We start from the raw sequence: 20,405 nt of genomic DNA on the forward strand, positions 1-20,405 counted from the left end.
TGAGATGGCGGAGCTGGAGCACCAGCCCTGTGAGGAGAAACTGGGGCAGCTGGACTTGTTAAGCCTGTTAAGAGATACCTTCAATGAGGGGGTAGACCTCACAGGAGCCCCTAGGAAGATCATGATATGGTGCAGGGCAGAAGGATGAAAGACAACTAGCATGAGTTGAAAGAAGTGATTGTCACCTTGTAACATGTCCGTGTTACAGGCCAAGGCACAGAGAGACTGTCCAGTCTCCATTTTCAGAGATTTTCAAGCCTCAAATGGATGAAGCCTTAAAAAGCCAGCCCTCACCTCAAAGCCAATCTGCTGTGAGCAGGAGGCTGGACCATAGACCTTCTGAGGTTACACCCACCCTGACATATCCTTTGATGAAACCATGACATTTCTGTCCCTTCTTTCAAATGTCATCAAGATGGTAGAATGCTCAAAGATCATCTAGGTACATGCACGACCTACTGGGTAGACAGAGGTCTAGACAGAAAAACCACCTTAGTTCATAAACCGTGTTTCCTTCTGAAGCTGGGCTGAAGGACTGCTCAGGTACCACAAGTACTGGCTGTAGTAATTAAGGCTGAAAGACTGTGATTGCTCTCACACATTTACACAACACGTGGCAGCCAGGTTTCACTCAGGCCTAATTGCAGCTGAAGGGATCTTCACGTGGAGCTCATCACCTTGTAAAACTACTCATCAAACACCACCCTTGGCCCCTATGTGGAGTATTGGCACCTCAAGGCAAGTTGCAGGCATATGGCTCTCTAAGGGTTTAGTGTATCTACTGTAAAGGTTCTACCACGGATGGAAAACTAGTTTGTGTGCTGGAGCCTCATCAGCTGGCAGGAAAAGAGAAGGCAGCACATCCTGCCTGAGCCCAGCAGCTGATGTGACTGCTGGCTACAGCTGTGAGATGGACCAAGGCTGCCTGCCCTGCTCAATCCATGGCTTTGTTGGCCATCAGCACCCTGATGATGTTAGCAACCATATTGAGATGCTGGATTTTTTTTTTTTAACAGTCTACTGCATTCACAGCATGTGAAAAACAAATACAATACCAATACATTTTTTCATGTAAATGCAGAATTTTTTTCAAACAAATAATTTTAAATGTGAAAACCCTGTAAATTATCAATATTTATAGAATATATTTTTGCCAAAGAAAATATTGGAAGAGTGAAAGTGTCAAAATTGGGCTCTGCTAAACTGAATGGAGCTGAATGCTATTCAAAAGGTATTTCTCCCTATGTTTTCATGCAGTTGACTGTTAGAATACTGCTATTCAGTGTAAATTTTAGTTTACAAATCCTCAACAGGCTGCAGTCTTCCACAACTAATTTACAATCAAAAGCAGTTTTTACTTGCTCACATTAAATCAAGCCACCTGATTTCCTGTCATACACAGCATAGCAAATGAAAAAAACTGTATCTGCAAGGTGAGCACTTAATCCAACTACTGTTGAATGGTTAGAAAATAGTTACAAATAAAAATGTTCTAAATCATCCACATCTAGTCAAGAAAAACTGTATGACCATTTACTTCCTTTGTACACATTTCTTTTATTATTCTTTACATTATGTAGCTAGTATCCCAAATTTTTGGATTAATTTATTTTGCAGAAATGTACAACAACAGAAATTCCACACAGATACTCAGCTGGTTTTATTGTCTTACTCTACAGAATCCTGTACACACAGAGAATAGAGACATTTACAGAAAAACATAATCTCTCCTTAGAATACCACTTTTTACAACACTGCAATTATACAGTAGTCATCTCCTTCCAGCACTGCCTATGTCAGCATATTCTTTTATCCTTGTGAAACAGGCAAGTGGTAGAGATCAGTTCTGTCTATAAATATACAGTTTATGTTAGTCTTTCTATGTACAACAAAAGACAAATTACCCCAGCAAAAAGTAATGATACTTATATATCAGTACAGATTTGAACTACAGACCCACTTCTTTAACGAAGCTTACAGTATGAAAAAATAAGGATACCTCTTACCTACTGTCATATTTTTATCTTTTAGTTTCTTGTGGAGTAGTCAGTGATACAAGCATTGCTTGTTTTGTGTAAAATGGATTATTTCAAAATACCGATATACTGTCCTTCAAGTTAGAAAAATATAATTATGTCCTACAGAAATTTTATTGGATTAAAAAGCATATAAAAATATGGACCATCATTTCAGACCATATATGAAATTAGAAATAAAGTAGAAGAAAATGTATAATTATTTTAAAATATATCTTCTGGCTCAGTGAGCCACTTTTGATTTTTCATAAAAAGAGAACAAAGCTTAGTTAGAAATTTTATGGCCAGGGCCAAGTTTTGGCTACTGAGTAATAATATTACATTATTGTTGTGAGGAAGGGCCAATGGAACACGTTTACACCCATTCAGTTAAGAGGATAAAGAGACTGTGGTCACAGCAGGAACAGTTGAAAAATACCAAAAGGGGACAGTAATTTGACAAAGGGCAAAGAGCCCTTTCTTACTGGCTTTATTTACTTTGCCTGTAAAAAGCCACCAGTCAGTACAGTGCAGTGGTGCCCCAGCCAAGTGCCCTCTCAGGCTGCCCCAGGTGATGCTGCCCTGGAGGAGCCCAGGGGCTGCAGGTGCCTCATCCTGAGACCAGCCAAGCAGAGCCAGCTACAGAACTCTAGGACCCCACAAACTGTTTTGGTTATTTTCTCACTACTAGGACAACTAAAGATTGAACCTATGAGGTTAATACAGGAAACCAACAAGCTAAAACTTTTTATATTTTGAATTGTTAAAAGTGTACGTATTTTAATCCAAATTAACCTGTTTCTAAGACCAGAAATCTGGCCAGTCATGTCAACTGTAACCAAAGCAGTGCTGGTTATAAATCTTCCATGTCTGGAAAGCAGATTTCCATGCTCAGCTTTCTTTCTTTTGGCCAGTTTCTCAGGGCTGTGCCCTGTGTTGAGCTTTTTCTCCTACACTAGAAGTACCTCTGCAACTCACATTGCTCACTGCTCTTGCAATGCTGGGAAGTCCTGGTGTGGAATCTGCTTTAACAGCACAGCAGAAAAAATGCCACCAGGGACAGTGTTGCTATGCTTCCCAGGAATGCAGAAAAAGAACATTCATGCAGAATGCACTGTAAAGATTTAAGAGGTTTCATTTTGTGAGGATATTTGTTCAGTGGGAAGGATTAGCATTATCATGCTTGATAATGAGGAAGATCAGAGAAACAACAAATTATCAGCAAAATAACTGCTTGGGTTTCTGTTAAGTTCTGTAAGAAAAAGCAGCTCAAGCTAGAATTTATCCATTCCAGCACTGTGTAGCTGGCAGGAACCTAAGTACTGCTTGCTGACTCAGAGGAAAGCCATCCCTGGACTTACACTGCCCAAAGCTCCACGGCTGTTTACCTTCTATTATTTGGGGAAGGGATTTTTTAACATTGTTTTTTCCCTGCTGAGAGAAACACGAAAGGTGAAGCCACGCATTTAATACAAAAGTCAAATGCTCAGCTAATATACAATACTAACTCCCTTGAAACTAAGGAAGCTGTACCACTTTATAGCAGCACAAGAATGGGCTCAGCACATTTGACATGTTTTTGCCAGCCCAGAAACTACCACGCTATTGTGCCCTTTTAGTACCACAGTCCCTTCATAGCTCTGATTCTTTATCTATCTCATCTAGGTAATATTCATCATCAGTGGTGGTATCACTGTCTGAGTCCGAGTAAGCGGCTGGGTCTTCCCCGTAGGTATCAGTGAGCTCTCGGGGGGATGAGGCAGCTGATGACATTTTGCTCCCAGCAGAACTCGAGCTCAGAAGCTCAGCCCTGCTTATAGAAGAGCTCTCTGTATCTCTGAAAGCACCAGGGTTATTCAGAAGACATGGTCTCCATAATCGCCCTTCTGTGAGTGACCTCTTGATATTTTCCAGGAAAGCCAGTTGTTGCTCTTTGCCAAATATACCAAATTCCACAGATGGATACATTAAATTTCTGGTGCTGTAACATTTCTCATCGTCTGATGCCCAGTTTTCATTCTCATCACAAGACAACAGCTCTGAGTAAGATTTAAATCTCTTGCCATGTATGCCATCTTTGGGTAGAATATTGCTTCCTGAGGCAGAGATCTCAAGGGAATCTCGAGCACAAATGCCCTCGGAGAGGTGACGCTCTCGCTGACTTTTTGCACGGCTCTTGCACAACTGATAGCTATTGAGGTTAGCGTTTTCTAAGCCAGCAGGCTGAGAGGTATTTTGATGCTGACCAAGCACTGTCTGGGAAGTCAGGTTTTGCTCTGGACATGTGTTTGCCTGCAAGCAGCTATTTACATAGGTGTTGGAGTTTTTGTCAGTTAATAGTGGCAAGGGAGGAGCACAGGTGTGACTGCTAGCTCTTCCTTTCTCTTCATCCAGTGGGTATGACGTAGTAGCACTGGGGGAGATGGGCTGGCTTTTGCTTTCTAACCTGAGATCAAGCACTTGGGAATTCTCATTTCTTGTGCTTACCGATTTATCTGGAAATAGGGTTGTGAGTCTTGGCCTATTTTCCACTTTCACTGCAGTTTTTTGAGGACTGATGGCTTCCTTCTGGGTATATGAACTTGTAAAAGGCCTCCTTTTGCTGTTAGCAAGCAAAGAGGGATCATTCTGATTTTCAGTTTTCTTATTATCAGCTGTTCTTGGTCTTGGAGTATTCTTGTCAGAGTTCAGATTGTGATTCTGATTTTCATTGTCCAACTCCAGGAATGGCTGGTGGGAATCCATTGAAATCAATGAGTCAAGGGACATGTTGACCTCTAAAGAAGTCGCACTTCCATCATTCTGTGAAAAAATGTTACTTATGTGTGGTTTGGGGGGTAGATTTTTACTTGAAAATTTACGACTTGTTTTGTAAACAGCTGCCAACTTATTTTTAATTGAAGGTCTGTTTTTCCTTTTCTCTATATCTTTGACTTTGTCTCTTGTGCAGTCAGAGAGAAGCTTGTTCTCCTCTTCTGCACTCTGTGTAGTGTTCTGATTTTGTGTAACCCTGGGGACTTTATCTTTAATGTTCAGGTTGCCCTCAATATGCCTCTCTGATTCCTGAAAACCACTGTAAACTTTACCCATATGAGAACTCTGTGAGTTTTGCTCTTTTTTAATTTTTGAATTCTTTACTTCATCTGTGCTAGCCACTTTGTCTAGCTGAAGAAATAGATCAGCATTGGAAGCTGTGCTTACCTCAGATGCTTTGCTTGGAGACTCTGGAAGCACTTTGCTGCAAAAGTTTGAACCATTCTCTTTTTTTCTTGAACTGTTAGCCCTTAATTGCAGTCCACTAAATTTATTATTACACAGAGGGGTGGTTTGGTGTAGGACATCTACTCTCTGTTTAACTTGGGCACTCTCCCTGTACATACCTTCCACAGGAGTAAGTGGCACATCAGCATGCTCTGTGCTACCACTCCTTCCAAGGGAACTCTTCTCCCTGGAGCGGATGAATAAACTGTTCAGATTTTTCTTGTTCACTTTTGGGGGCTGAGAGCAAGTTTCAGAGCTTCCCTTCTGTACAATATTTTTATTTGTTGAATTAGAATATAAAGGCTTCTCTAAATGTCTGGCTGGCTTGGGAGGGGTTGATAAAGTGGACATTAGTGGTGTGGCTCTCTGTAAAATTTCCTTCTTTTCTTTTACATGTATTTCTGCCTTTTGGCTGCTTGAAGCATCAGAAATGGCCTTACCTGACTTAGTCACTATCGCAGTGGATTGTGGGCCACCAAAAGAAATTTCTTTTGTCACCACATGAGAAAGTACATTTTCTGCTAATGGTAGACATGCTGAATTATCTTTCCTGTTAGGTACCACACTCACTGACTTCTCAGAGCTAGCGAATAAATGAGAATTCTCTTCTTCACTATCAACAGCAGTTCTTAAATTCTGAGGTGTGACCAGAACTGAAGATACTTGGTCAGAAGAATATGAAGACACCTCTTTTTCTGAAGTAGTAGGGAAAAAAACATTTGCTAAACTCACATGACCTTCATTTTTCTTGTTTTGTATTCTTGGTGACTGAGCAGTCTCTTTGGGACAAGGTAAATCTGCATCCTCTGAATTATCTCTAAAGAGGCTACAAAATGTTTTTGAATGCCTCCGTGGTAGTGTGTAATAAATTGAAACTAGTTCATGATACTTGACATGATCTTCATCAACACAAACTGTAAATGTGCTTGTGGTTTTATATTTCTGCAAAAAATTTCCCCCTTCCTTATAATCTGAAAACACAGAGGATTCTCTTCTACTTAGATGTTTACATCTGTCTGTCAGATCAACTGATGTACTGCTACTTACTGAATCATTACTATTTTTGCCTAAAGGACTGTGGTAATCTTTTTTAGTTGTGGCAGCATTTAATGATGCTGATGTTAGAAAGGAACATTTTGGATCTAAACAAGACACATCTCTTTGATTAGAATGACAGGTGTCAGCTCTATGCAGAGTTTCAGACCTTAAACAATCATATGCTCTGCTTTCTCTAGGTAAAGAGATAGGCGTCTCTGACATAATACTACCAGCAATGCTGGCTGATTTTCTAGGCAAAGTGTAATAAATAACAAGGGGGTCAGAAGATTTGGAGCTGTTTCTGCCAGGAGAGCCAGTAATGCTACAGCTACTGCTATGTCTTGGCGAGCTGTCTTGCTTGTGAAATCTTCTAATACAAGGTGAAGTACTCCTCATTTTTTCAGTTCCTTTTTCAAGGCAAAAATAACTTAAATTATTTTGAGAGGTATCGGGTTCTCCATCAAAGCCACGCATATAAATATTTCCAGAATTTCCATTTCGTGGGGAACTAGTAGTGAATTGTCCATTATAGTCCTTAGTAACTAAAGTGCTTGCATTTTGCAGTGTTTTCTGTGAAATCTCTTTGCTAACACTTGTCCTACTCACTTCAGCTGTTGTCCCCCCTTCTGCTTGAGATTCAGTAACAGTGCTATTTACCGAAGTGCTAGATAGTGTTCCTAAGCATTTAGCATTGTCTTTATGAGAAAGTGCTTGGGGAGAATTTTGTGAGAAACTAGATGAGAGCTCAGGAGGACAGGACAACATGCCTTGACAGTTTGCTAATTTTTCAGTGGATAGAGCAGCAGTAACATTCAGTAATGAGGAGTGTCTCTTTGGAGTAGCTTTGTTAAGGGCTTCTGCACTCCAACTATCCTGTTTGCTGCTCTCTCTTTGAGCTGCATAATGCAGATTATGTTCCCATTCTTTCTGACGTGGAAGAAAAGGTTCCTTCCTGCTCCCATCACCTGGCAAAATACAGGGAGGCTGACTGAACGCACTATTGGGTGGGCAATCATTTTCCTTCATTTCTACACTTCTTTTATCACCATTTGATGTATAAATTTTTGCAGGATCTCCTCTGGCAGTGGCTTGGGCTTGTCTCTTTGATGTCATTGTGCTATAGAGAGATACATCTCTTTGCCACATGGCAGAAGCTGGGCTGTTAGGGGAAAAACTCCGTGCGTTGATGTAGCTTGTATCTGCTTGTTGAGGAACTGACGGTAACAGCGTGTCTTCATCTGCCTGTTTCACACCTTCAGCCTTTTCCAGGTGTGTAAAGTCTGCCTTTGTACTCCTTTGGGTAACAACAACTGAATTCCTGTTCAGTCTTGTAGGTTCTGGTTGGTTCTTTGAATTGGGAAAGACTGACTCATCAGTTCTGATACCAGATGAAGAAACAGAAGATGTACAACTTAGCCAAGGCTGACAGCCCTCAGTGAATTCTGAAAAATTTCTGTTTGCACTTCTTGTCATCCTTTTGATACTTGTATTTTCTGGAGAGTACATGTGAAAATCATTCTGCAGGCGCTGTGAACCAAACTTGGCATTCTTTGCATGTGCCCACTGCTGGTCATTTAAATTAGCCATAAATGCTTCAAAGCTGGCGTCAGGGGAAATAAACACCTCATCACTGTAACACTGAGGAATATCAGTCCAAGAAGGATAGCTGTCTTTTCTTCCATAAGAATTTTTTTGGTTTGCATACAGCTTCCCATGAGAAGAGGTGTCTCTATAGAAGGATCTAGAGAGATTATTTTCTGATTTGTATACAGGATAGTTTTCCCAGTTATCAAAGGGCAATGGAGAAGTAGCTTTGTCAGGGCAACTAACTCTGCTAAAGCAATTGCTGCTTGAAATAGATCTTCTGTAGTGCTGTTTTGAGTGGTAACTTGGGTATTTCTTAGTTTCTTGTAAAGAGCTGGGATATCTACCATGGTCTGTAGCATGAAATTCCATCAGTGATTGAGTTCTAAACATTGTTTCTGGAGCTTGTTCTGAAGAGTCTGGTGTGTTGTTCCATACAATGGAAGACAGAGGAATTCTCTTTGGGTTCTGTCGACCAAACCTTGGTACAAAACCATTCTTGCTCTCCCTTGCCAATGGATGCTGCAGACTAGATGCTGAGAGCTGATCAGAAGATACTGATGATGGACACCTTCGAAGGGAACACACAGAGTAACTCCTGCCAGCCGCATCCCTGTTCATACAAGCCTTGTGCCTGAATCCGCTGTTGTGCGTTACGGAGGGGGGATATAAGCTGCCCTCGGAAGACCGCCCGAAGGACACCGCGGAGAGCCTCCTGCGCTGCAGCCGGGGGTTCCCCTGCACTGCATCACCGTAACTGCAATCCTCCTGAAAGGCCGCCTGGTGCCAGTTTATATATGCACTCTGTAACTTCCTTGGTCTGATGAAAATCTTGTGTTCATCTTTGGCCCGCAGCGTTCTCGTTCCATCCGGGAAAAATGTGCTAGGCATGTCACTCCAGTCATTTCTCTGTTGCCCCCTGCCAACAGTCTGCCTCTTTGAAGTAGGGAATGCACTACTACTTTGGACATTAGATGCACTGCTTGTAGAAATGATCCTGTCCAAAGGGTCTTGGGCTTGTTCCTGGGCCAGTTGGTCATCCAGATCACTTAGAACTGCACAGGGAAACAAAAAAAAAAAGATACTTGGTTTTGTTTCCTTTAATAATCTTCTGACTGCTTATGTTAAAAAGTTTCATGTACTACATTATTAATCAGAACTGGCTTTAAAAGGAGTCATCTTCTCAGCATTCAAAACCCTTCCCAAACCACACATTCTTCCTCCCTAGGACTTTTCAGCAGTCACCCATTATGACTAGAAGAAAAAAAAATGTTCTCCTCCATGACTGCTCTTTATGTAAATGTTAGTCTTAAATGCTATTTAAAGGAAGAACAAAACAATTTGAAGTCTGAGTTCTCACTCACTGTATTTGTGTGTGTGTGTGTGTGTGTGTGTGTGTGTGTGTGTGTGTGTGTGTAAACCTTCCAAACATAGTCTGTAAGCAAAAAAATCCTTGAAAAGAATTCACTAGGCAAACACAGACCTTTCGGTTCACAAAGCACAATTATGACATAACTATAAGAAAACAGAATCCTGCAAACCATCAAACAAGCATATTCAGCAGTGTGGCATGTCCACTGTTTATTTCATTCATTAAATAAGTTCTCTTCTGAATTGTATCAGCACTGAAAATAGCATTTTCTGCATAAGAAAGGGTAATTAAATAGTTAGGAAGCTGTGATTCAATCTAGCAACAAATATGTATTTATATAAACATATATAGGCAACCTCATGAAATGGAATTAAACACTATGTAGCTCAATTAACCAAGATATTCAGTCAGAAGACTGATAGCAATGTATTGAAACTATTTTTATTGTCAAAAGCATTTTTCCTTTGCTAATTGTATTCTGCTATTTCCAAAATATTACATATAATATACAATGGATATGATTGTTTTGTTACAGAAGTTCCTAATCCACTTAAATATATAAGACTGAGTGATCAGTCACTACAGACCTGTGCTAACACTACAAAAGCATTAAGAAAGCATTGATAAATATGTATAGTTGGTATAAAATGTGATCCAAAGGTACTAAAATTCTCCATTTTTCAAAAGTTTCTATTCAGCACACAAAATAGAAGACTTCTGAGAAATCCAGCTTAGAACAAGAAATAGGATGAGTTGTTTCTGAGTCTTCCATTGGGAGGACATGAGCCAAGCTGAAAAAGAACCTGCAACTCTTGACTGGGGGTATAAAAAGGCTCCCACAAAACTAACTGAATGCCATAATGCCTCTTGATTCTGTGGTTTCTGGCTTTACAGTTTATAAAACCAGGCCCAATGATTCATCATGATCCAAATTATTCATGCAGGAAATGGACAGAATTCTCACATAACCATATGTCTTCATCTAAAGGGTGCAGTGTGGGCTCCAGGCAGAAACAGCAGAGAACTGTGCACAGTTACATGGGATTCTTTTGAACTGTATCAGTATGAGAGGAAATGCACTCTAAGAGTGATTGATCACTGACATCTCCTGAAATCAGTGTTGGAGTAGACATTCTGCTGTCAGACAAAGACAACACAAAGTAGCCACTCTGCTAGAAATGAGCCACTTTTTTACAGCTGTGCTTTTGCAGAAAATTCTCCCAAACCACAGTAACTTCTGGTAACAACACTATCAAACAATACCAAAATAAGGACACACTTACCACTGAAAATCTCCTTCTCTAGCTGTTCATTCCATTCCAGTGTACTTTTCCCCACTGTTTCATTTTGGTTTGTATCAAAAGATTGACCACTTGTTTCAGTTGACATTGGGGAATTACACATTTCAGCCTGTTAAAAATTGTAAAGTAACCTGGTTTCAGTTCTACATGTAGGTTCAAATCACATTTCACATATCACATCACAACCCGTGTCACAAATTCCAGAGGTGAGCAAGCTCTGTCAGTCCATTAAATAATGTATTATTAAAATACACAACTGAGGGTTGTAAAATTGCATGCAGTTTATAGAGTTCTATACATATAATAAGGAGAATTACTCATCTTGTCCTCATCCTGTATGTTTTGGATAAGGGCATAGTTTACTTAATTTATCCTAATGCATCCTTATTGCATTGTATCTCTCAATTTAGTTTTCCACAATCACCTCTTCCTTGACCAGTGTATTTTAAAATTCACCCACTGACCTCCCAACAGAGATTTAATAATTTAACACTACAGTCCATTTTCTTATAGCAAGACAGCACTTAGTGATAAAAGTGGGGAAAATGTCGTCCTATTCTCCATCTGTTTTTTGATTACATGTTAAATGGAGAGGTTCTATCACACCCATATTTCACTAAGCTCACAGTTTCAGGTGGTGGAAGTGCAGACAATTGTTTAACTGCTGAATAATTTTAGCTGAAACTCTTCCTTATTTTTTCAAAAAAAACCCACCCTACTACTTTTTTTTTTTGTTTGCCATATTTATACTATTTTACTCATCTAACTATAATATAGCTTTATATAATATGTTTCTATAACAGACAAGATTCCCTGATAAGATCTTTGCTCAGTCATATATTAATATAGATTATCTCTTTGTTTTTGAAATATGAGAGAAGGGAGGTGGCCAGTTTACATCCTCTGTGCCTTTGATTATACACTGTATACCTTCTTAGTCCCCTCTGTGGTTATGCCACCCCACTGAAGATGAGGAAAACCATGTTAGTAATACAGGGTCGTGAAATAATTAAGATAGAAAATATAATCCTTGGAAGCAAATCTGATATTTCAACAGCATGCACTTAAATTACATCAGAAATATATCTGTTTTATCCTTAAAATGAGCTTGTGCTTATAAAATGGAACATCCATCCATCCATCCATCCATCCATCCATCCATTAAAAAAAAAAGTTCCTACTTCAAAATTTACATTTACATGGTAACTCTGTGCATGGAAATGTTGCACAAAAGGTTCTAGATTACTGCCTGTCAAAGGCCAGCTACTCTTTTTCATCCTTGTACAAATGAAATGAAACAAAGTAAATATACTAGATTATGATTTAGCGTGAGTTTTGATCTATTTACAGGTTGGTTACAGTTGCCAAGATATGTGAAGGTCCTGACCTAGGAAAATATCCATGCAATTATTCTGTCATTATGAGAGAACTGAAATCCTGCAGAGCTAGATGTAGGGCCTAGCTAGGAAAGCTTTGGATTTTAACAGAAAAGCTCAGTCTACTACAACAAGTTCACAACAAAGACATTTTACTCATCATTTAAAACAAGAACTGCAAGAATACTATTTAAACACGTTAAAGCAACAGCCTAGAGCAAGGGGACTAGTTTTTGAAAAATCTGCATTGAAACATTGCAGACAAGAAATTGATAAGCTACTTACCGTTGCCATTTCTTCCACTTTTGAGGGTGGGCTAGCAGAATTGTCATATCTGTAGGCAGAGGGATTTAAATGTTGGTTTTGAAAAGGAACTTGCTGTAATTTCATCAAGTAGGAAATATCCAGCAGCTTCTCATTTTAACAACTATTGAGAAGCATCTGAAAAAAAACTTGCTCTATGAAGAATTCATCCTTACCTCCCCCCTGCCAATATCCTGCAAAAATAAAGTGCTTGGAAAATGTACCATTCAGTTTGGCCTTGTCAGCTTGCTAACTTCATAACTGCACAGCCAAAAATGAACTCAACCTACTGACATCTCAGTGTCTGCAACAGAATTGTTTTAATCCAGCATTATGGTAAGATGGTATTTGTTCTTTTTCCAAACAACTATAATTTAGTAGGTACTAGTCATACTTAAGTTATATACTTGTTAAGTTCTGACTGGTTTGCATCTGCAATTCCATTGTTTTTCTCTTCTGTTTCACCCTACTCAGATGCAGAGCTGTGCTCTGTCCCTGCAACGGAGGAGAGACAGAAAGCAGATTGGTTTTGGTGTGAACTTTGGAACTTGCTGCTATTCACCCAAAACAGCCTTTATTTACCAATTTTTAAGACGTGGTAGAAAGCTCATCTGCTTTCCTAAGCTATTTAAGGCTGCAAGGGCTTGGCAGAGAACTGGCTCCAGCGTCTGTGAGTAATGCAGCGGTTGGAACAAGCCGAGAAGCCCCGAACATAAAAAGTACTCTGTCTGATGGGGTGACTTGCAGACAAATACAAAATAAATGAAAGAAAAAAGAACAGGACTAGACGTCACTGAGTCTATTCAGGTCTGCAGATCCTTGTTTTACAACTAAGCAAACCCAGTCCCTTCAGATGCCCCGAAGGAAATGTTGTTCAGTCTGTGCTGATTGCCAATTCTTCCTCTCTCAGAAACTGTTTTTTTCCCAGGAAGTTAATTCTTGGGAGAAAATGAAGTAGGGGAAGATAGTTCTGCTCAGTCCTGTTTGTCTCAAAGTCTTTTTGAATGACCTTGTTCTTAGGCTCTTAAAGCCTCCCTGTGCTCAGGTAGACTACTTTATTGTGCTTCAACAGCAAGTATAAACCGGCTTGTTGGCAAGTTCTTTGTGGCCCAGCCTTTCCTCCTGAAGTGCTTTGTCATTTGTTTGCAATGTGCTTGCAGGCAGGGAAGAACAGTTGAAAGGTGCAATTTGTTTTTGCTTCTGTAATTGTGAACTGTAAAACCAGGATTCCTCTCTGACATGGGGTCCAACTGAAACCAAACAAGCCTGTTGACTTCAGCGGGCTTAGGATTTGGCTAGACAGTCTGAATCTAAAATTCCTAATTTTTCCTTGTAGCTCTGAATAAAAATAGCCATTAAATCGGCAGTTACCTCCCTCTTTGAATGAAGTTTACAGAACCAGAACCCAGAACTGTATGTATCTTTTCCTTTAAACTTAAATAAAGTTGTGTTTTAATGCTTCTAAAACAAATTAAGAACGAAACTTAGGTTTCAGAGCTTTTACAATGATTTCCTGTAAATCAAATTCAGTAAAATCCTGTGGCTTAGCAAGTTACCTTAGTTATACTTATATGCATAACAAAAATGCAAAAGCTTTGTTAGAAGCTTTCTTCCTCAGCTTTACTGTGCAAAGCCACTCTTTGGCAAAGCCCAAGAGCACAAAGCTCTCCCCACATGATGTTGTATTAATTGCTCCTTGCCATGAACCTACGTGAAGTAGACATGTTAGTTAGAAATGTCAGTTAGAAATGTCTTCTGATAGTCTAGGCAAAATTTAAATTTTCATTTGCACCTGTGGCACTATTCTAAATTCATCTGTGTCTTTATTGTCATTGTTCTCTCAGAAATAACTGGTCATTGCATCCTGCATTATTTTTCTCCCTGCTAACTTACACTGACGAGGTTTTTTTAATATTTTCCCTATGCCAATCTCTCAATTTTCCAAACTGCCTTATTAGTTTCTATGAACTGTTTTAAATTTTCCAGCATTTAAAAATTAAAATTTTTCTTACTTTCAGAGAAATATTGCCTAATTTTAGGAAACAGTAATTCAGTTTCTTTTTTGGTTAATGACATGGAGCAATGTTTACATTATTTTGCACACAATGCATATGCACATATACTTTTAAATATTGTCTGTTATTCATAAACAGGAAAGAAGCTAAATTGATGTTGAAGTTCAGAAATATTTGCCACATGGAAAATTATCCTCAATATGGAAAATGAAAAATTATATGTTCTACTTTTCCACTTCCATATATATGTATCTTTTTAATGACAATCAAATGTAAGATGAAAAGTAAAAGATGACTATCACAACTGGTAACAATAATAAAAATCCATGAATTAAAATCAGCTGTGAATTAGTATTTCCACAGAGGCAAGGCACCTGTCTTCCCCAGGCTACCACCAAGCTGTCTAATGTCAGTATAATCCATTTTCTTCAAGACTTTTCTTATCAGTACTAAGTAAGAAGCCAACTAAAACCCAAACACATAAATCACATATGCTGAAAACACAATTAAACAGCATTTTTATCCAGGATGAATCACACTTACACATATAGAAGAGAGTAAGAATGAATTCAAGAACTGACACCTTTGAACCGAAAGGGATCAAACTGCCTTCAGACTACAGTTACAAACCTTTTATTAGCATCTTCCGTATGTCCATGTGAGCGCACTCCTTCCTGCAGCATCCATAGTTTATTCTCAGAGCAGAACACCACCACAGCTGCCAAAACTCCCTCTCCAGAACTGAAAGGACCCTCTAACCAGCCATTAATGTTCAGCCATTGAAAAGCTTCCGCCAGTTAGGCTTACTTACAGGATTTACGGTGCTGCCTCCTACAGTGTTTCACTAGCTCTCCAAAATAACTCTACCTGGTGAGAGGCAGATTATTTCAGTGCTTTGCCTATGCATAAAGCAAACCACATGCCACGGCAACACCTAGAAGAGGGTGGGGGAAGTTTTCAACAGAGAGGCGTGACTAGAAAATGTAGCAATCAGCTCAGTTACACGTCAGGATTGACTTGTTTATTTTTCAAGTTATGCGCGGTCAGAAATCAAAGGCATCTGAGCCTGAGATACGATAGATTTTCCATGGAAAAAACAGATAAACACACACAAGAAAAGCTGATCTTATGAGTAGGCACAGTTTGGTTTTTTTGCCTTCTTCAATTAAGAAATCATTTCAGTGCTTAGATTCTACAGCAAAGCCTCGACCTTTGTGTGTGCATTGGCTACCTCACTGTGCACCAGGATAAAGCACCCTTGAAATCTGATTCTCAGTTACACAAGTGTCCCTTTATTCTTTGGGGAAGACTGTGGCCCAGTATTTCTGTGTTCCAGAATAAAGGGGCATTATCAGGTCACAAGAAAGAGGAAGGAGAAGATGACAGGTATGGAGCAGTGTTAACACTGCATATTCTTTTTTCATGTTGTGTTGTTATGTAAGAGAATTGTTACCAGTGAAAATCCACAAGGCTAACCTCAAAGCCTCTACTTAAACCTCTCCTTAAATCTCCTGCTTTTATACAAACACTCCACAATAGCAAGCTGCTATGTTACAAAACCTACGTATCAGACTAATCATAATTTCTTTAGAGGCTTGCATTCCCTGTCATTGTTTATTACAGCTGTTTTATTACATCATGCCAGCAGGGAGCCCCAGGCACAGACCAGAATACCAATCTGAGACGCACCGAGCAAAATCAGCTTTTTGTACAAAGATCTCGCATCTTTGTACTTGGATTTCACAGCACCGCACAATGCAGCTCTACCTGTGATTGCCAGTCCCAAGCATTACCCTATGATGCACACAAGAATAGCAAGATTTCATGCACGTGCTGCTGACGTACAGCCACACAGGACAAAAGTTAAGAGAGATCAGGCAGCCTAACCAGCCTGACTGTAGCTTCCCCCATCCCTTTTCCTCTGAACAGCAGCTTCAACCCTGGCAATGGCAAAGGAGAAGGATGCTCTTCAAAGAGTAGCTCCTGAGCTGTGTATGAGACCACCTTTGGTTCAGATTCAAAAACCAAGGTAAACCAAAGCAAACCCAAGTACCGAACCCAAAGCACTGACAAAGCACAGAAGGCAAAAGGGCCAAGAGCTGTCCGGTTTGCCTGGCTGGAGCTAAAGCTGCAGGGCTGCCTCTAAGCTGCCTCTGGGCTAGAAATGGTGGGAACTGATGCAGCAGAGCTGCCTGGGGCCGGCACTCTCTGCCATGACTTGGGAAAGCTGTGCTTTCCTATTGTATCACAGCCACAGGGCACCTGATCCCCATGCACCTTACGCTGTGTCCTCTTGAGAGGGAATGAAACAGGATGCAGCTGCTCCAAAGTCTACAGCCTTTCATTTACTTCAAATCTTTATGCAAAACCTGAGCAAAATAGGTTTAGCCAAGAGACTCTACCTACTACTTGTGACTTAGTCCCTTTCTTCTGGCACAATACAGATAATCTTTCATTACAGGACCAAATAAATCACAATCTTCCCAATCAGGTAAAAAGCATGAGACTGAAAAAATAATTTAACAAAATTTTCTAAAACTTTAGAACTTTGTTCTATACCACAGAACAATTCATATACTTTTTAGAAGCTGGAAATAATGTATGTTCTCATTATAGCTCACCGTGGTTGCTTCTGAGTCTGGGTTTTCCTTGATCTTCTAAAGGAGGAAAGCCAAGCAAAAGGTGATCTGAACCCCAGAAAGGAAGCTGAGGTGTTCTTTTGTGCTTGAGGATTTGTGCGGGATGACATTTTTATTTCTTTATGATCTAAAAATGTGATAAAAAGCAGATTTGTTTTGAGCTCTTAATAAATGCAGTATTAAAATATACATAAATGTTTTATCTTCATAAAAAATTGCTTTTGCTTACCTTTTATGTCAGGTAAATCCAGTTTTGACATTTTTGGACAGACTATGTGACATACTGGTTTATAATGACTAACTAGAAGACAGAGAAAGATAAACAGGTCTAAAGTTTCAAAATGTATTATTTGTTTTGGGTGATGCATGTGAGCTACATGAGGCTGATTTTCACAAAGTAATCAGAACTCAATTACTTGAAAATCATACCTATTTTAAAATACAGGCAAATCAAACATTTGAAAATTGAGGCCCCTCACAATCATTACTCACTTTCTTTTTATGTTTGTAAGAAATAAAAATGCAACAACCCAGAACATACAATGACCTAAGTGACTGTAATGTAACTACATAACACCAACTCAGACTAATGTGCCCTCTGTATCACAGATTTCCTTACACTGGGATTCCTGTGGCCACTAGAGTACCTTTTTTTTCTGCTACAAACTGCATATCACATCTGTATTTTCAATGCACGATATTGTGAATTATTTCTTTGGAAAGGTTATGACTTGTTTTCTTCAAACAGAACATAAACTCAGTCTGCCTGTAAAAGCAGCAGGCATTTGGCGGGAAGATGAGGATGAGTATCACTTATAGAAAAGGGAAAGAAACAGAAGGATCAGTACCACACCACAGCAAACTGGAGAATACAAGGAAACAAGATATCACTAGGAATAAGGCATTACTTTTTTTTTTTCCATTTAAAGCAACACATTTAAAGCCTGAAACAGCACAACGGCCTGAAAATGGCTTATCCAATGAGTGTAGGAGAAAGCAAACCCAGAAATTAGGGAAAAGTGACATTTATAACAACAGCAAGGGGCAGCATTTTGGACATTGTCCAAATGAAGTGAATAATTCATGTAATGTGATTTAAATCTTGTGTGTAATACATGGCTTTCCCTTCAGTGACAATCTCCGTGTACTTCAAAATGCCTCATTCTTTACCCCTTTCAGAGCCTATTCTCTTGGTGGCATGGACTTGACAATGCAGGTGACATCAAGAGAGTCCTAATAGCACTGCCATAGCCAGGATGGTCTTAGGATGTAGACACAGCAAGGCTTGCAGGAAGAAGTAGGATCTTTTATTTAGTCAGCTTATACAGCTGGAAAAATCAGACAAGCCTCTGAGGCACACAAGCCCTTCTTCAGATCTGAAATAGAAACAGGTGCTTTCAAAGTTAAATGCCAGAGAACAATTACACAGAGTTTAGTCAGACCATCTCTGAAAGATAAAAAATGTAGGTAGCTGAGGACTAGAGGGGATGTTGGGGATAAAAGGTCAGGAAACCCTGAGATCTATTCTGTGCAGGTCTGTAGTATGAGGAAAATGTTTAAGGTTTCACTTATCTTTCGAAATCCATGACTCTAGTTCCAGTTGCTATGAAGCACAAATAGGAGGAGCTCAATGAAAAACATGCAGAAGTGTGAATGGAATAAAAGCATATATTGTGCATGAGAGCTATCTGGATAGAAGATGAAAGTGCAGAATACCATGCTTTTTATAGAGACACTGTGTTTCTGCTGCATATTCATTTTGGATGGGCATCAGAATCTGTGAAATGAGATCTCAAGAAATTGCTTCCTGGTCAGGCCAACTTTTCAGGCTTTGACACTCACCCTGATAATAAGCACTAGCATGCCTTTAGCCCAGTGTTACCAGAAAAAGTTTTCCACTGGTATAGTCAAACCTTTGTCACCCAAATTCATCTACTTATTCCAAATGTCATTTAGGTGCTTTAAGTTTTTTAAGAAAACTAGGCAAAACAGGGTTCTTTTTGCTGGTTTTGGCAGGTATAGTTAATTTTCTTTCATGACTGCTTGCATGGGCTGTGTTCTGGATTTGTGCTGGATGCAGTGTCAGTAACACAGGAATATTTTACACAGTTAAGGCCTTTCTTGCATCTCACCCCACCCTACAAGCCAGTAGCTCAGTGTGCACAAGGAGCTGGGAGGGGACACAGCTGGGACAGCTGACCCCAGCTGACCCAAGGGACATTCCAGACTGTACAGCACCGTGCTCAGTGTGGAAAGCTGGGGGGAAAGAAGGAAGGGAGGATGTTCAGAGTGACAGTGTTTGTGTTCCCAAGCAACCATTGTGTGTGCTGCAGCCCAACCTTCCTGGGGACAGCTGAACACCTGCCTGCTCACAAGAAGTGGTGACTTAATTCTTTGGTTTGCTTCCTCATGTGCAAGGTTTATCCTTTATCTATGAAACTGTCTTTATCTCAGCTCATGAGTTCTCTCACTTTTAGTCTCTTGCCCATCCTGATGGGGGTCAAGTGAATGAGCCACTGGGGGGTGCTTAGTTGATGGTTGGGGTTAAACCACAAGAGTTCTTTAGGATACCCAGTGTAAGGCTCGAAGTGTTTGAGATAACAACAGACCTCAGTGGAATGTGCTAGACAGAATTTATCACTGTTCTTGCTTAGAATTCTTGTTTAGCTATTAATTGACAGGTTCCAGTGCTTGCCATGGGGATTGCTTGCCAGGCTGTAAGTTAGAGCCTATGCTCCTTGGTGCAATGGTTATGTGCCATGGTTATGGTGCACCTCTGAAGGGATTGTGACCAGGAGTAAGTGCGTAGAAGGTACACACCTCCAAGGATCCATGGAGAACTTCAAAGTGAGTGGCCATGGATAAGCCCATGACTCCCCCACGGAGACTGCAGCCACAGGTAAGGCCATGTTGGAGTAGGTGCATTTCTGAAGGCATTGTGGCCCATGGAGGAGGCCATGCTGGAAAAGGTGCACCTCAGATGGACTGGGGCTGTGGAAAACTCCATGCTGCAGCAAGTATATCCCTGGAGAGACTGTGACTACTAGACTCTCACTCTACTGTGACTCTGCTTGGAGCAGGAATACCCCTGAGACACTGCAGTACATGAGTTAGTCTTAGCTGGAGCAGAGGCAAGGTGAAGGCAGTGGGGTGGTTAATGGGGACACACTGAAGAGTGTGGGACCTGAGCCATGGAATAAGGAGTAAAGAATGTGCTGGGTTTGGCTGTGATAATTAATTATTTCCATAGTAGCTAATATGGGGCTGTGTTCTGGATTTGTGCTGAGAACAGTTTTGGTAATTCAGGGATGTTTTCCTTACTGCTGAGCAGGGCTTACACAGAGCCAAGGCTTTTCTGCTTCTCACCCCACCCCATCAATGAGTGGATTGGGGATGTACAAGGAGGCAGAAGGGGATGCAGCTGGGGCCAGCATACCTGATGAATATCCCATACCATACAGCATCATACTCAGCATATAAAATCTAGGGGAAGACGAGGGA

The 20,405-nt window shown here is 40.2% G+C and overlaps 1 protein-coding gene across 4 annotated transcripts in view; it reads right to left on the reverse strand.

Moving 5' to 3' along the window:
• Positions 1 to 1,532: 1,532 nt before the first annotated feature.
• Positions 1,533 to 20,405, reverse strand: part of EXPH5 (exophilin 5) — a 36,968-nt gene continuing 18,095 nt past the window's right edge. For 2 of the 4 annotated variants that reach the window (XM_063148971.1, XM_063148973.1), the window contains exons 3-7: positions 17,134 to 17,205; positions 16,887 to 17,031; positions 12,233 to 12,281; positions 10,554 to 10,680; positions 1,533 to 8,953 (exon numbers count right to left, since the gene is read on the reverse strand). In XM_063148971.1, the coding sequence (XP_063005041.1) occupies positions 3,648 to 8,953; positions 10,554 to 10,680; positions 12,233 to 12,281; positions 16,887 to 17,031; positions 17,134 to 17,205 (5,699 nt within the window). In that variant the 3' untranslated portion in view covers positions 1,533 to 3,647. Of the gene's footprint in view, positions 8,954 to 10,553; positions 10,681 to 12,232; positions 12,282 to 14,895; positions 16,288 to 16,886; positions 17,032 to 17,133; positions 17,206 to 20,405 lie in introns of those variants that run through there. The other 2 variants (XM_063148972.1, XM_063148974.1) reach the window with 2 other exon arrangements.

This window comes from Melospiza melodia, chromosome 2 (assembly GCF_035770615.1).
Source record: "Melospiza melodia melodia isolate bMelMel2 chromosome 2, bMelMel2.pri, whole genome shotgun sequence".
In the NCBI taxonomy this organism is placed as follows: Eukaryota; Metazoa; Chordata; class Aves; order Passeriformes; family Passerellidae; genus Melospiza; species Melospiza melodia.